Below are 15,010 nucleotides of genomic sequence, written 5' to 3'. Positions count from 1 at the left end.
ATAATGCTATATCACATAAAAGCAAAATATTGTCTTACTATAATTACTATATGACATGGACATTCCTCTGTAATTTCACTGCTTTTGGTCATTTCTTTTTATTTCGTTTTGGGTTTTTAATTTCACAGATGCCCGAAGGTAGGTGATTCTCAACAGTACTTTGAAGGAGTGACGACAAAATCCAGAGTTATTCCATTTTAATGAAAAACTACACTTCAGATCATTTTAGGGCACAATTTTCTGTTTACTTTTCACAAGACAGTGTTTCCATTCTGAGCTCCTTTGAATAGACTGTCAAAAAATGAACAAAAACTACTCTAATGTTGTTGAAGGATCATTTTGTTTGTCTAATCTGTTAGTTTTGGTTAAACTTTGGTATGCACTTTTGCATAGATTAAGGACCGTGGATTTTGTCCCTCATCACAAACACTGGAAGAGACCTGATAATGGCCTGTATAAACAAAACTAATGGAAAAATAATTACCTTTTATCCATAAACACTCATTGTACAGCATATAAGCATATGTGTATTCCATTATATAATATGCTGCCAAATATGGATCACTGTTACAGCAACAAACGACACCCCAGATTTTTATTTTGATCATTTATACATTGTGCTTTATTCCCTGCACATTTAAATTGCGTCTTTCTTATGTGTACTACGGTAAACATGGAGGCTACAATCAAACAGCGCTCAGAGTAGCTTGTTGGGATAAGCCTGTGTTTTGGTGAGTGTTTATTTATGTTAACTGTCTTTTTGTGAGTGGCTTTTACTAAAATGACTCGAACAGTTAACGTTCGCTGCCTGAATGTAAATGATAATAGTGTTGGCTTGCAGATGTCAGTTTCTCCGCTGTTAGCCTCAAACACACGAGGAGACTAGTCATGTGTTAGCTTTTAGCGAGCTAACCGCTAACCAAGCTTCATTTAAAAATCTGTTTAGTTTAAATGACGTTTGGATTATCTAAAAATGCTTTCGCCTCATATGTTAACACTTAATGTTTTGTGATTGTGAGAACTTGGAGTTAATTTCGGCCTGCTTCATGGCTAATTAACAACACTTTGTAAACAAATTTTAGCTCTTGAGAAGTATTAAGTGCGTTAAGGCTCAAACTTCAGGTGTTTCACTGACATAGCTACATAGACTACTTTAACGTAAAATAGAGGAATTAGTTCCTATTTGGTGGATGATGTGTGTGCCGGGGATGATTATGATTCATAATCGTTTTAAAAACATGCTGAGCCACGTTTTACATCAGGCAAGATCTTTTTTAAAACCGCAAATTTTCGAATGGAGTTTGGTACAAAGATTTATCTAAACGAGAAAAGGAGTTAAAGCGAGTATTAAGCGTAAGACATATTTTGTAACTCGCTGTGGTAGGAAACTGGTCGGTATGTTTTTTACACAGCTATGTTTGCAGTCTTTACGGTCAGTGTGGCACGTGGGTTTCTGAGCATATGATCAACAACATACAGCAGAGTCGTCCACCAGGTGGCGGGCTGGAGTCATCTGGCCCCTGATTCATTACAAGCTGGCAGGCTGATGTGGGATGCAATCCAATGCAATGTGCCTGGAGCTTAGAAATCCTTCCTGTCATTGATGCTACAGGTTTGCATTACATCGTAATTCATCATGATAACTCCTGCGTTTGACCTGAGCCAAGATCCCGAGTATCTGATCCTCAACATCCGTGTGCCCTACACCAGAACGTCAGAGTTTGACCTCTGCATCGATGGAACGGATCTCAAGTTCTATGCAAAGCCTTACTTTCTCAGGTGAGTTTATCAGTACACATACTTATGTAACTGACTCAGTGTCAGACACTCTGATTCGACTCTGGAGCCATTACATTTCACCTGCAAGCAGTTATCTCATTTTTACTTCACTTCTTGAGTTAACACTCAAAAATCTGCGTTAACTATAATAACTACTCTGTGCAATGACACAAATATAACTCCATGACTATTTATTACAATGTATACTGTTTGTAATGCAATGCACATTTTACATGTCTTAAAATATATTCATTATTAGGATATGTTTTTGTGCTTCAATTAATCTAGATTTTTTTTGTGCTGCTTATATTTCTAAGACTGTAATGACTGTAATGTAAGTAATTTCCCTCGGCCATTAATAGCATATTTTTGATTCTAATTCTGATGACACTCTGAGGTAGCCTCGCCGCGCTAGACAACCCACGACAACGAATTTAATTCTCTGCCAGGGTGGGTCTAGTTACCCTCCATAAGGCTCGAGGCTGGATTGTCCTAAAACTGGCCGGACCAATCACCATGAAGTGTAGAGTCAGAAGGCGGGCATAACTAAGTGACAACAGAGGCGCGACGATTCTGACAGAAACAACCAGCGCACAATAAACAGTTATCTTTCGACTCGACTTTGGCCACAGCCCTTAAAGATTTGAAGCAAAAATTCAACTTGAAAGATAAACAAAGGACAGTACTGAAATGTTTCATTGAGAAGAAAGACGTATTTGGACTTATGCCGACGGGATATGGCAAATCCTTAATATACCAGTTGGCTCCGCTGGTTGGGAAGCTAATGGGACTTAGCCACAATCCGGCGCTCTAGGAACTACATCAGCCTATTTGTTGCGTTGATTGGTTGTATACCTACCCAATTGCTGCAGAGTGATTTGAAAGACAACCTTTTAGCCCGCCTCCCTCCCTGTCGAGCGTTCCTAGACCCTTGTGTCTTAAGAGCTGGGTCTAGCGCAGCTAGGCTAACTCTGAGGTATTACATTGATTTAAATTTGCAGTCACTTCTTTTCATAGTATCTTAATATCAACATAACCTTTTTGTTTTCAGATTAACTCTTCCTGGCAGAATAGTAGAGGATGGGAGGGAAAAGGGCAAATTTGACATTGATGAAGGTAGGTTGCTTTATTACATCATGATAGCACATATACTGGTGGTAATTCTATTTGGGTTTTGACAGCTGGTCTTTAAAGTTGACTACCATTTACCAGTACCCAACTATTTGATCATTTTGTTCTCTAGTCGACGTGATTAAGATAGTGTGATTTTCCTACAATTTGAGGGTAAATCATTAACAAAGCTTGATAACTTGCTTGTGGAAGCAAAACCTATCACTTTTCCAGGCATTGCTCAACTTGCAAAGAGAATTTGTTGCCATCCAGCCACCTCAGTTCCATCAGAGAGGCTTTTTTTCTGCTGCTGGCAATGCCGCAGATACAGTGGAGGAACTTCTTTTCCAGCACAGCTACCAAAAGCACAGACAGAGTACCTTTGCAGAAATTGTTGCACCAGGACAGAGATCAAGCAGGAACCAGCACAGTCAAACACCCACCAGGAGCCAGATCTCTCTTCACTGACAGGCTTTCAAAAAATATCTTGCATCTTATCCAGTGGTACATGAGCATTATTCCATATAGTTGACTTTGGTAATGCCATATTTTCCACTAGTTGACTACTGATTGTCATTCGTCGACTAGTCATGGTTTGAGTCCCGACCTCCCTGGACAACGGCTTCACTTACTCACAAATCCCATTTTAAGCCCTGGTCCTGCTATGGTATTACTTGACAAAATGCTTGATGAAGTATTGCAGTAAATATACGACAGCTGTTGCATTAAATGAAGCCAGACTTTTGGCAGACTTACAGCCTCTATGTCAGTCTACATACGAGCACGATTTGGAGAGAGCAGAGCTGATTTCTCACACACAAATAAATCCCTGTGCACTCCAACCTTTTACACCCTGTGTAATCAAATACGATTCGGTCAGTAACCGGTTTCATTGGGCGTTGTAAAAATCCTGCCTCGGCTGTCTTAAAAATAGATTTCTTTCACTCTCCAAAGAATGAATTATCAACACTCTTTGAGCTAAGAGAAAAAGACTAAGAACACTGTCGAGGATCTGATATCTTATAGTCTGTCAGTAAAAAGGCATGGAAACAAATAAAAGCATTTTTCCAAGGATGTATTTCTAAAGTCTAACAACTGTAGATTTTTCCTTGTGCGCTGACCTTTGTTTCAACAAGGGAAAAACAGTTTTTCAGCCTATTCTTCCCCAAGTTGTACAAATGTTGTCTCCACATATTGAGCTGTAATTCATACACACTAATGCTGAACTACGGAACCAACCAAAGCTTCCAGTAATTTATATGCTGTACAGGAGTTGTAAAAAGCAGGGCAATGTTTTTGGCATTTTCACCTTTTATAGGATAGTTCTGCAGTGAGCGTACAGACACAACATATAATAAAAAGAGGTATTTGACAAGCAAAATAAGTTTCCCAGCTGGAATTGTACCTGTGAGGCTGTAGTTATGGTAAAAGTTGTGCAAGAAGGTAGAAGGTGAGGCATCATTTTTAATCATTTTTAATCTGTAAAGCACTTTGTATTGCAATTTCTTGTATAAAAAGTGCTATATAAATAAAGTTTGATTTGATTTATTTGATATGGAGTCAGCAAAATAACTGTAAGGTACATTTACACTACCATTCAAAGGTTTAGGGTCCCTTAGAAATGTCCTTATTTTTGAAAGAAAAACTTTTTTTTTTCAATGAAGATCACACTAAATGAATCAGAAATACAGTCTAGACATTGTTTTGTGGTAAATGACTATTCTAGCTGGAAACGGCTGATTTTAATGGAATATGTACATAGGGGTGCAGAGGAACATTTCCAGCAACCATCACTCCTGTGTTCTAATGCTACATTGTGTTAGCTAATGGTGCTGAAAGGCTCATTGATGATTAGAAAACCCTTGTGCAGTTATGTTAGCACATGGATAAAAGTGTGAGTTTTCATGGAAACCATGAAATTTTCTGGGTGACCCCAAACTTTTGAATGATAGTGCATGCTGACACTTTCTAAAGCTACTTCACAGGTAGTTTTTTTTTCTTCTAGCAGTTCAAGGACTGATTTACAGCTGCTGCCTAATTTCACACCTTTTCTTCGCTTTGTGACAGTAAAACTGGTTGTAGAACAGTGCCATCACTTTGCGGGTCTAGAACCAAGAACTGCTTGCGTTGGCGACTTCAACACTTACCAAAACTGTGTGTCCACCGTTTTCAAACAACGAGCAAAACAATCTGAAGAAGAAGATAAGCCAGAGCTTCAGTGTGGATATAAATTCGAAAGCTGATAATGTCATTATTGATCCAATTACACATGGTATTATATCCTTAAAAAACACCTTTGCAAACTCTGGCGCCAAGAGCAACGTTCCCAAATGTTAAGTGCTGGTTGCAACAGTGTTCATGAACACAGACTGGTGATAGAGTAGCATCGAACGGCAGGAAATGGGAGATAAATAATTACCGCATCAGCTCTCTAGCACTGGAGACAAACTGTCTGCTTGTGCAGTTGTTCTCGACAAACGTTCAGAATAAACTAGGAGGAAATTCAATCATGGCTTTGTTGTGTGGAAGTCCGTAGCCTGTGGAAAAGCAAAGCAGATCTTAGAAGGATCACAGTTGAACCAGCTCGGTGTTTTTGCCCTCTTAATGTAATCTCAGGTTAGCATTCTACTTCATGCGTATGGGGTCAGAGTAAATTTGGTAGTTTTCCCAGGTTTTTGTGGATCTCTTTGCAGATGTTTGAGTGCAGGCCAACCTTTGTGTCCCCAAGTTATGCTAAAGGGCAATAGTGGTAATATGTAGACATTGATCTTGTGTGCGTGTATGGATTGCGTTACCCAAGCAGATGGGTAATGGTATCATTCAGAGCAACGACATGTTTGTGGCGTGCGTAAAAGACTGTTTTTCTTGGCATCAGACCGACTCCATGATGCTGAGGGCCGCGCAGTCTGTTGTAGGACTCATCATTCTTCTTGCTGAAGATAATTCGTTATCGCTGTGGCAGTACAGTTAGGTTCGTTGTCACACTGCGGAATAAATGTGGAACCTTAGTTTTATCGTCCGACTCAAAGGAATACAAACATTTGAAGAGCTTAGAACTTTAGCACAGTGCTGTTTGTGGCATGTGTGTTAATCACTATTCCCCAACTGGTGTCATTTGACTGGATTTATGGTCGTTATTCAGTCACCACCAACAAGGTAGAACCACTAATCTGTTTTTTGCAATGGAAAATTACACCACAAGTTTCTTCTTGTGTGAGAGCCGCCACCATGCTGAAATAAGATGCTGTGACAATGATGAGGCGAGGTCTTAGAGGTGTGCAGGTTTGTGATTTACATGTGGTGTGTTATTTTGGGAGAAGAATGGGTACAAGTATCTGTCTTCAAAGCTTTCGACTACTTTGACGGTATGTTTATTTGGTGCAAAGTACATTGTAGGCTTCTTTATGTTGTTGCCATGGAAAGCGCTGATGCCTTGGCTGATAAACGCATGTCTCTGTGTGTCTGCTATTGTTGACTGGTCGCATCCGTACAAGATCTTGAAACATGCTTCTAGTCAGTGATTGATCCTTGGGGCGTCTTTAGTTTGTGCTTCAGTCTATCAGCCATGGTAAATTAGCCTAACTGATTGCGTTATTTCATCCGATTTAAAGGGCCACTGGAACCATCTGTAATGTCATAATGATTACAGCCTGCAGGCAGCTCTTTGCGCAGGGACACTGGCAGCTTCTGTGGGATTTTCTTTAACTTTATAACAAACAAATCATAATGACTGTTGGCGTGGCGTTCATGAGTATACGCTACTTTCTGTCACCGTGATGTGTCTGTGACTTTCTGCTGCACGTAATCAGTTATAATGAAGTTGTCTTTATGGAGACGTCTGCCTTATGGACCCTGACACCTCGCTGCCTGTCTATCAGCATGGCCCCAGTTAACACGCTGTGTCTAAATAAGCCTGCAACATCTGCTAATAAAGCTCAGCTAATGAGTGTCCTTGTTTAGACTTATAATGAGCAATCATTAAGATCCCTCTTCTCCGGCTCTCCTTTCTGCAAGGCCTGCATCTCAAAGCAATTAGTCAGCTTCTATTGTAAAGCACTTCTAGGCTGCAACACTTGGGTGCATTGAAATTTTATGAGGTCTTTAGGCAGCCATCAGATTATCTCTGTGGTGTGGCCAAATCGTCCAAGTCATCAATCATGTATTGCCTGTTTAGTTTTAATAGCAGTTTGTAAAACAGCTCCTTAAGTTTGAAGCGTTGCACAGATGGCCTGATTGATCAGCAATGTTTGGTGTAAAAAATATACTTGATTCAAATCTGTTACTTTAATAATCAGCCTATTTAAATTAGTGTTTTGAAATCTGTATTATGTTGTCACTTAATGTCTCTTTTTCAAACATGTTGTCAGACAGAACTTCATTTTAATCTTCCCTGACAGTATTTCACATTTAAAAAGCAATGATTCCACTATCAGAATTATCCTCTGAAACTGCCAGAGTCAAATGTGATATTTAAAAAGAACTTGTTGATTAATTCATTATTTATCATCCCCAAAACACAGATTCAAACAACCAGTATTTTATACATAACAGACCTAAAGGACAAACCCTGTCGACTCACTTTATCATTTTTCTTCTTTCAAATTGGTTTTTGGCTGAAACATGTGGGTGAATTACTCAAATATTAAAATTCCCCGTTGTGTAGTGTTGAGTGCTGCTTTTGAGCAGCACCAAAGGAGAGCAGGTGTGCTCCAGCTGCAGGCAGGAACTCATTTGAATATTCATATACCCATGCATAGTTGAAGAAGCAACAGTACTGAGTTATATTTAAACCATTTTAAATGTAACAAGGAATTATTGTGATGGAAAATTAATTCCTCTAATTAATTTCAAGGCAGAAAAAGTGCAAAAATGTCCTCAAAAGCGCTGAAATAAGTTACCTCAGCAAAGACTTCTTATGGAATTTATTCTTCAAAATTCTTCAATATTTTCTCCTGCCTATGAGAAGCAGGAATGTTGGCTGTAAAATATTTTTGTGTTGGATAGCGTGCTGTTAACTAATAGTTGAACTACTGGGACTGTGTTGTGCTCTCAGTGTGAACAGGAAGCTCATCATCTAATGTGTGTTTTACCACAAACTTGTGTCAATGTGTTAATCATTTTAAATAGTAATGGACACATCCACTGTATGCTGTTTACCTGTGTTCAGACGTAAATGATTATATTATTAAGAATTCTTCTGTACTACTGGGAAGTGCTGAATAAAGATGTTTTTAGCTGTTTTTCACTTTTTCTGCATATGAAAGCTGCTGTTAAATTGCTTTCTCTGTGTATTAGCCACAACTTAAGCTTAACTCAAACCCTGGAGTAACCCAGTGTGTCTTAATCGTATGGATCTTTTTAAATCGGGGCTCTGTAACGGCTGAAATCCTCCCGTTCATGTCCTCTGTTGCTGCAGGTCTTTTCACCCTTCAGGTGCCTAAAGAGACACCCGGAGAGCACTTTGAAGGGCTTCAGATGCTGACAAGTCTCCTCGCCCCTAAAGGCTCCCGATCAGCAAAACCACTGGTGGAAGATGTTAGTGCAGGTATGTCATATTTATCCATCGTTTAACTTGTTTGTGAAGTCGGCTTTCACTTTGAGCACATGGGTGGGAAAGATAACTTGGAATGGATGTGGCACTAACCTGGAATCAACTGGCTTCTTAACACTTCAAAAGAATGCAGTGAAAGTGCAGCAGAAAATGAAGAGGAAGATGAAGAAGAGTTTGACTGGCAGGTTGAGCAGGAGGTTTACGTAGAGAGATCTGAGGAGGAGCTGAGTGCCCTGCAGAAATATGGCTTTGGAAATCAGAGGTCTGGAGTATTTGCCCGATTGCAGGTGAGATAAATGTATAGATGTTCTTTGCAGTTCTGAACTTGTCTTTCAGATGTAGTTTAAATGACTTTACTAGATTGTACATGCTGCGAATGTCCCGACAGGAAGAACTCACCGACGTGATCGACGTCAAAAACCCAGAAGGAATGTCAGCAGCACAGAGGAGGCAGGAACGACTGGAAGCAGAGACATCTGCCTTCTCTCCTGACCATTATCTGTGAGTTTAACAGAGCAAAAACCCTCTGACAGAGACAGGGCTTTATTTCTGTGTTATTCTGCTCTGCTAACATCCATGTGTCTGTGCAGGGCTGATTTGTTTGAGGATGATGAGATAAAGGCGCTGCTGAAGTTTAAGCCATGGTGGGCAAAAGTGAGCCCTTCTACAGAGCAGGAGGAAGAATCTGGTGAGTTTATATCAGAGTGTCATGATCTACGGAGATGTGATGTATTAGAAATTAAATCTGAAATGTGTTGCTTGCCATCAAGATAAAGATGCTGTTTTTAGAAAAAAACGAAAAAGTGCTAAGATCGTCTACTTAATTAAAAGCAACCAATGCAACAATACAGTGTAAAATAACAGCATTGCAATTAAAAGTCCTGCGTCAGATTTTAAGTAAAAGAGTAGAAACATTATTAGCAATACATTAAAACATGTATTTTATGCACCTATCAGTTGTAGATATTACTTGTAACTCTCGCTGTTAAATACATTGAAATGTAAAAAGTGCAGAATTTTTCTCTGGGATGTAGTGGAATAGTATCAAACTCAAACGTGACAATCATATTTGAATAAATGTATTCAGTTGCTTCCCATCGTTAACTAAGAAAACATCAACAGCAGGGCACAATAACTGAGAATATTTAGTGTATGAAATAGTGTGTTTGCCCTTTAAATGTGGTAAAACACAGACGCAGCCCCCTCAGCTAACCTGTAGGATGTACAAACTGTCTCTTTCACCTGAATATATTCCCCCAAAACAAAATCTATCGTGTTTAACTGAAAGGTTGAAAAAATATATTATTTATTTAAGAAGCATTCGATTTTATCATCAGTACTGATTTATGGGGTCTGAATTGGTGTAAATGATTTCTCAGCTATCCTGTTTGATTATTGCTTATACGGACTACAACAAGATTTAATTGATGAAACTGAATTAATGGGTGGATTTTCCTGTTATCTTTTGCTGTTATCTTTTGTGTTTTTGTAGTGATGTTCATAAACCATCCATCCATCCACTATACACATCCTCTATACACTTAATCCTCATTAGGGTTGCAGGTGGGCAAAGAGACTGTATCAGCTGACTTAGGGCAAAAGCAGGAGACACCCTGGTCAGGTCACCAGTCTATCACAGAGCTACACATAGAGACAAACGATTACACTCACATTCACACCTACGGAAAATTTGGAATCACCAATTAATCTCAGCATGTTTTTGAACTGTGGGAGGAAGCTTGAGTACCTGGAGAACATGCAAACTCCATGCAGAAAGATCCCAGGCCAGTATGCAAACCAGAGATCTTGTAGCTGCAAGGCGACAGTGCTGACCACCGATCCATTGTGCTGCACTGTGCATAGTAAACTATCCCTCTATTACAACTATTATAACCTACTTGTAGGTGTATTTTTGAAGTGGCGGCCTGATAATGTTTATTTTCCTGTCTGCCCCCAAATCCGTTTTGAATATTACACACATGTGGCAGTGCATGGTTTACCGTCCTCAATGCTCAAAAATTGAAAAATCTTACACATACAAATGAAGTGAGACACCAACAAAGTAGTGACTGAAGGCTACCAGAAGGTGGCAGGAAGTTGCAAAAATTGGTAGGGCAATCATGCATTGTTTACTGTCTGACCAAATGAAACTATTCTTATGGATCATTTTTATTGTTCCCAGTTGTGCTGTTTCAAATCTTCCTCAAATACTGTAGTGAATTGAAATATTGTATTGCAACCAGGAATGTGATAGCTGAGCTTTGTGTCTGCCAGACACCGACATTGTTCTCTGACGATAAATGAATTCCCAGTGGACACATGAGTCTTTTCACCGCCCCCCTTCTTAAGGAAAGGCGGACCTCAGCTAGTCGGCTACAGAGTTGCACTCTCTCCTAAAGAGCCTCAGGGCATTTCAACAGGAAAGACACTCGCCATTATCAGACATTGACCTTGGACCTTCCCTAATCACTACATCCCCCTGCTGCCTGTTGACCAATTTAGACGTTTAGAGTGCTGAGACTGCCAAGTTAGTGTGACAATTAAAAAAAGCCTCTCTTCCTACCTTCTTATCTATCTTTCTTTTTTTAAATTCAGGTTGTCTTTTTCCAATCGCTTCCTGTCTGTTTTAAATTAGTGCCTGGAGCCTTGCAGCTTCATTTCCACTGGAGTGATAGCTTGTGAACCCCATCATGGCATTGACTCCTTAATTGTACCACCCTGCTCTCCTAACAGCTTGCTAATTCCAGCACTTCCACTGTTTTAAGCAGGCGCGTGGCTCACAGCTACAGCTTATGTGTAGTGCACGGATGTTGCACGCTTAGAAGAGGATTTAGATTGAACAGATAGCATTATCGCAGGAGAGAGTGCTGCTGCCGGTCATGTTTCTACCAGCGCGAGGGCCCGATCGCAGACGAGCAGCCATCAGTCAGTGATGCAAAGGCCATTAGCTGCCGTCTGAGTTTAGCCTCCCTCCAAAGAGCATTACGGTTCCCCGTAGCCCCGCCGGCTCCCTCCGCTCATTCTGCATTCTAAGACAGAGTGGCTCAGTCGGGAGCCCAGGCGTAGATAAATGGGCCAAATTAAACCTAATGGCTTGATTGACAGCTCAAACAGCATTAGCCTCAGCTGAGTGTGAAGAATGGTGTCGGTCAGGAGATTTAAGCAGCTTTGCCGTCAGATCTCGAAAGCGCGCTCATGATTCTGTCGTGTATTTCAAATGGAGAACTGCTAGTCCTCTGTGTGTTTGTTTTAAAGACCCCACCCCCTCCTTCACTTCTGCTAAGTCTGATATATATGTCACCTGACAGATGGATGTGGACACAAGTGCTAATGAAGTAGAAACCGGCCCCTTTGTGCTCTCCAGTGTCAGGGCCAGCACACTGACGGGCCACAGCTGTCCACTGGAGGCCTGTATTAACGCACTGGTCCAGCCTAAACGATCCTGACAGCTCGGCCTCTCTCTACCTGCTGCACTTTGTTATGGCTGAGTTTAGAAATCTGACCTTTGACCAACTTAGTCGTCTGTTGATTTAGGCTACCCACAGTAATCACGTTCAGGGTTTGAGCAGACTCTTCATTAAATATCCCTTTGGTTTGATTCTTGACACCATCACAGTGGGAATGCGCAAAATTAACCGTATTTGTCATGCAAGGTCATACATTGACCTCTAGCATTTGCGAGATTCTGGGAGCGTTTTCCAACCCTCAGCAGTATTTTGACGAAGCATATTTGCTCCATGCCATCAGGCCATCTGGACCTGTAGAGTGCGGTGACGAGCCAGGCTGCCGTTCCAACTGGAGGAATTAGGTCAGAAATTAATTTGCAATCAGCAGAAGCCCTCATACGCTGCACGCTAATGCCCTCTAGAATTGACTGGCTTCATAGTGGAGATGAATGAACACGGTGGCGGGTAAATCCATCAGGTCTGCAGCGTTAATAGAAAATACATCAGTATCACAACGCTGCTGTGTTCATCTTTAAAGAGAGTGGGTGCTCAGTTTTAGTCAGATTTTGGATTTAGGTGACAGGAGTATCAGTTTCAGTTGCACATGTGGTGGTGCAACATGTGTCCTCAAATGTCATTTGAATGCGCTACCCATAAATCCATTCACTCTATGTCAATAATTACATACATGATTTTTATTCCTGTGCGTCACGTGCATTTGTGTCTGTTTGAAAGGCAATTCCTGCACATTTGCTTGGATATCTGTTGTTTGTGACTCTGCAAGTCGGCGTGCCAATTTTGTGTGTTTTTTTTTTTTCTCTCTTTCTCTCCGCTGCTCTTCTCGATGCGTGTGTTCCGAAAACAATGTGCACAGATGTGGGTGCACGTGCATGCAGATCTTTGTGTGTTCGGCTCCCTCTGCAGCTGCACTGACGAGGGACCCAGGTAGTGTCTGCAGGGAGCTAAAACCTGACGTAATGCAGCAGGAATCTCCTTCGCAGCAGAGCCAAGTTCCCACTGCAGCCAGAGAGATCATTCTGAGGCTCTGTGTGTGTATGTGTGCGTATGTGTGTGTGTGTGTGTGTGTGCTCCAGCCAATACACACCTTGCACATCAGGGGCTCTGGGTAGGGACTCTCCTTTTCTCATGCAGAGAGAGGAATTGCTTTCAGCTGTTGTATAGGCTGCCGGGAGGGAAGAAAACTGTTGAGTTACAGCACACTGCTGCAGACGTTCGGCGCGCCTTTCAATGCTGAACGATGCAGATTGCTTAAATAGGATTGAAGTCTGTTTGTGTCGCCCCATTAGGTTTGCCACAGATCCCCATTAAGCAGATGTCTCTTTCAAAAGGCAACAGTTAGTGAATTTGCAGAGAGCACGGAAGCAGCGCTTTTCAGATATTTTCATATAACGGAGCTCTAAATTTTCTTAATGCGGAGCCGCTCAGCTGTCAAACGCATAAATGGTATTGGCATCGCTAATTTTATTCATTTAATGTGGGACTCTATGGCCTATTTTGTTTATGCTCATCACATGCTCCTCAACAGGGACTTTATCATCGTCTGAGCCAGAAAAGCCATTTATTGGTTAATAAGAGTCAAAACCTGTTTACGTGAGAAAACGAGGTGCATTCAGGTTGCTTTTCATCACCATCCACACTGAAACACTTGCACTCCTGCTCTTTGTGATCTCCTTTACTTTAACCCCGTCAAATAGAGTTGATGGTTCTCTAAAGATGTGAAAATTGCAAACAGCGAACGATTAGGTTATAAATACAAGACGGGAGATAATTAATCATAAAATATGTTTTTCCTGAGATTTATTCTTGCGTTCTTTATTTGCATTCATTAGTTTACGTGTCGGAAGAGGACAAAAAATCTATTTAATTTTAAAAACAAACTCACAAAATTGCTTAAATCTTATTTTTTCCCAGCATTATGGCTTAACGGAACACATCCAAATTATGGATTTTCATTATTTGTTGTTATATATTCAATTAAATTGAATAAAATGGTGAACAAATAATACAGATGATGAGCAACATGCAGTTTAACTATCAGAAAGCTGATTGTAGATTTGTTGGAGCACCCAGTTGAGCCACTTGGACCCTCGATGGTACCATTAATTCTAAAACAAAGCTTTTTGTTTTAGTCTACTCACTGTGGCAGACATGCTGATAGAAACTGCTGCCTAAAGTTGTGAAATTCCTCTGAGTTACCATCTGCCTGCTGTACGGTTTAGCTAGCCGTCTGAGCTGAAGGACTCTGATTACATGCTTTCACCAACATTAAACTAAAAAGTGATGAAGTGTATCAGTGACGCTCTTCTGCTTTGGGGATAAGCATGTTTTAGCAGTGACACTAAAGTCAAATCAGTTTTATTTATATAGCGCCAATTACAGTCAGATTGTCTCAAGACGCTTTACAGAACCCATATGCCTGACCCCCAGAGCAAGCCCCAAGGCGACAGTGGCAAGAAAAACCCTTTTAACAGAGAAAAAAAAACCTTGAGCAGAAAATACTGACAGATTTCCCAAACCGGCCATGTTGGATTGTGACAGTATTTGTGGACAAGTCCTGGCGGAGCAGCTGTTTCCAGCAGCTGGACAGTCAACAAGTCGCTCCATCATGTAGATCAGGTATGAGGATTATTTCATGTAAAACCCACACTGCTCAAGTTTGTTGTGATGAGATTCTATTCAATAATGTTATAGATTTTTATTTTTTTTACGGCGGAGGACCATACCTCTAACACAGGAAAAATGGGGTAGACTTTGTTTTATTTGTTAGATGTGTCCAAACATTTAGTCTCATCTAATTTATTTCCTCCAGTAAACCCTGGGAGTTGTGCAGCTGTTCTCTGTGTTTAATTCTTCGGGTTTTGTGGGGCCAGTTATCACCTAGTGACAGACGGAATCTCAGCACCTTAAATGAGTCGTTATTTTGTGTTCTTTATCAAAGTAGCCTGCTGTTTTCTTTGACAGTTCTTCACATTTCTAACACAGCCGACTTATTTTGCAGAAAATCCGTGTGTCAGTGGTTACAGAAAGCTTTTATTGTACAGTATTATGTTGTTAATACAGTGGCTGTTTTTTTCACAGGCTTATGAAAAAGCAATCACTGTAT

General features: G+C 40.6%; 1 protein-coding gene across 2 annotated transcripts in view; it reads left to right on the top strand.

Annotated features, from left to right (window-relative positions):
- The first annotated feature begins 645 nt into the window (after positions 1 to 645).
- Positions 646 to 15,010, top strand: part of shq1 (SHQ1, H/ACA ribonucleoprotein assembly factor) — a 39,746-nt gene continuing 25,381 nt past the window's right edge. Inside the window, exons 1-7 of one of the 2 annotated variants that reach the window (XM_022223147.2) lie at positions 646 to 731; positions 1,613 to 1,779; positions 2,831 to 2,895; positions 8,306 to 8,434; positions 8,567 to 8,727; positions 8,829 to 8,941; positions 9,031 to 9,128. In XM_022223147.2, coding sequence (XP_022078839.2) covers positions 1,637 to 1,779; positions 2,831 to 2,895; positions 8,306 to 8,434; positions 8,567 to 8,727; positions 8,829 to 8,941; positions 9,031 to 9,128 — 709 coding nt within the window. In that variant the 5' untranslated portion in view covers positions 646 to 731; positions 1,613 to 1,636. The remainder of the gene's footprint in view (positions 732 to 1,612; positions 1,780 to 2,830; positions 2,896 to 8,305; positions 8,435 to 8,566; positions 8,728 to 8,828; positions 8,942 to 9,030; positions 9,129 to 15,010) is intronic. The other variant, XM_051948595.1, reaches the window with a different exon arrangement.

The sequence above is a fragment of the Acanthochromis polyacanthus genome, chromosome 5 (genome assembly GCF_021347895.1).
Source record: "Acanthochromis polyacanthus isolate Apoly-LR-REF ecotype Palm Island chromosome 5, KAUST_Apoly_ChrSc, whole genome shotgun sequence".
In the NCBI taxonomy this organism is placed as follows: domain Eukaryota; kingdom Metazoa; phylum Chordata; class Actinopteri; family Pomacentridae; genus Acanthochromis; species Acanthochromis polyacanthus.
This window is presented reverse-complemented; position numbering and strand designations above follow the sequence as displayed.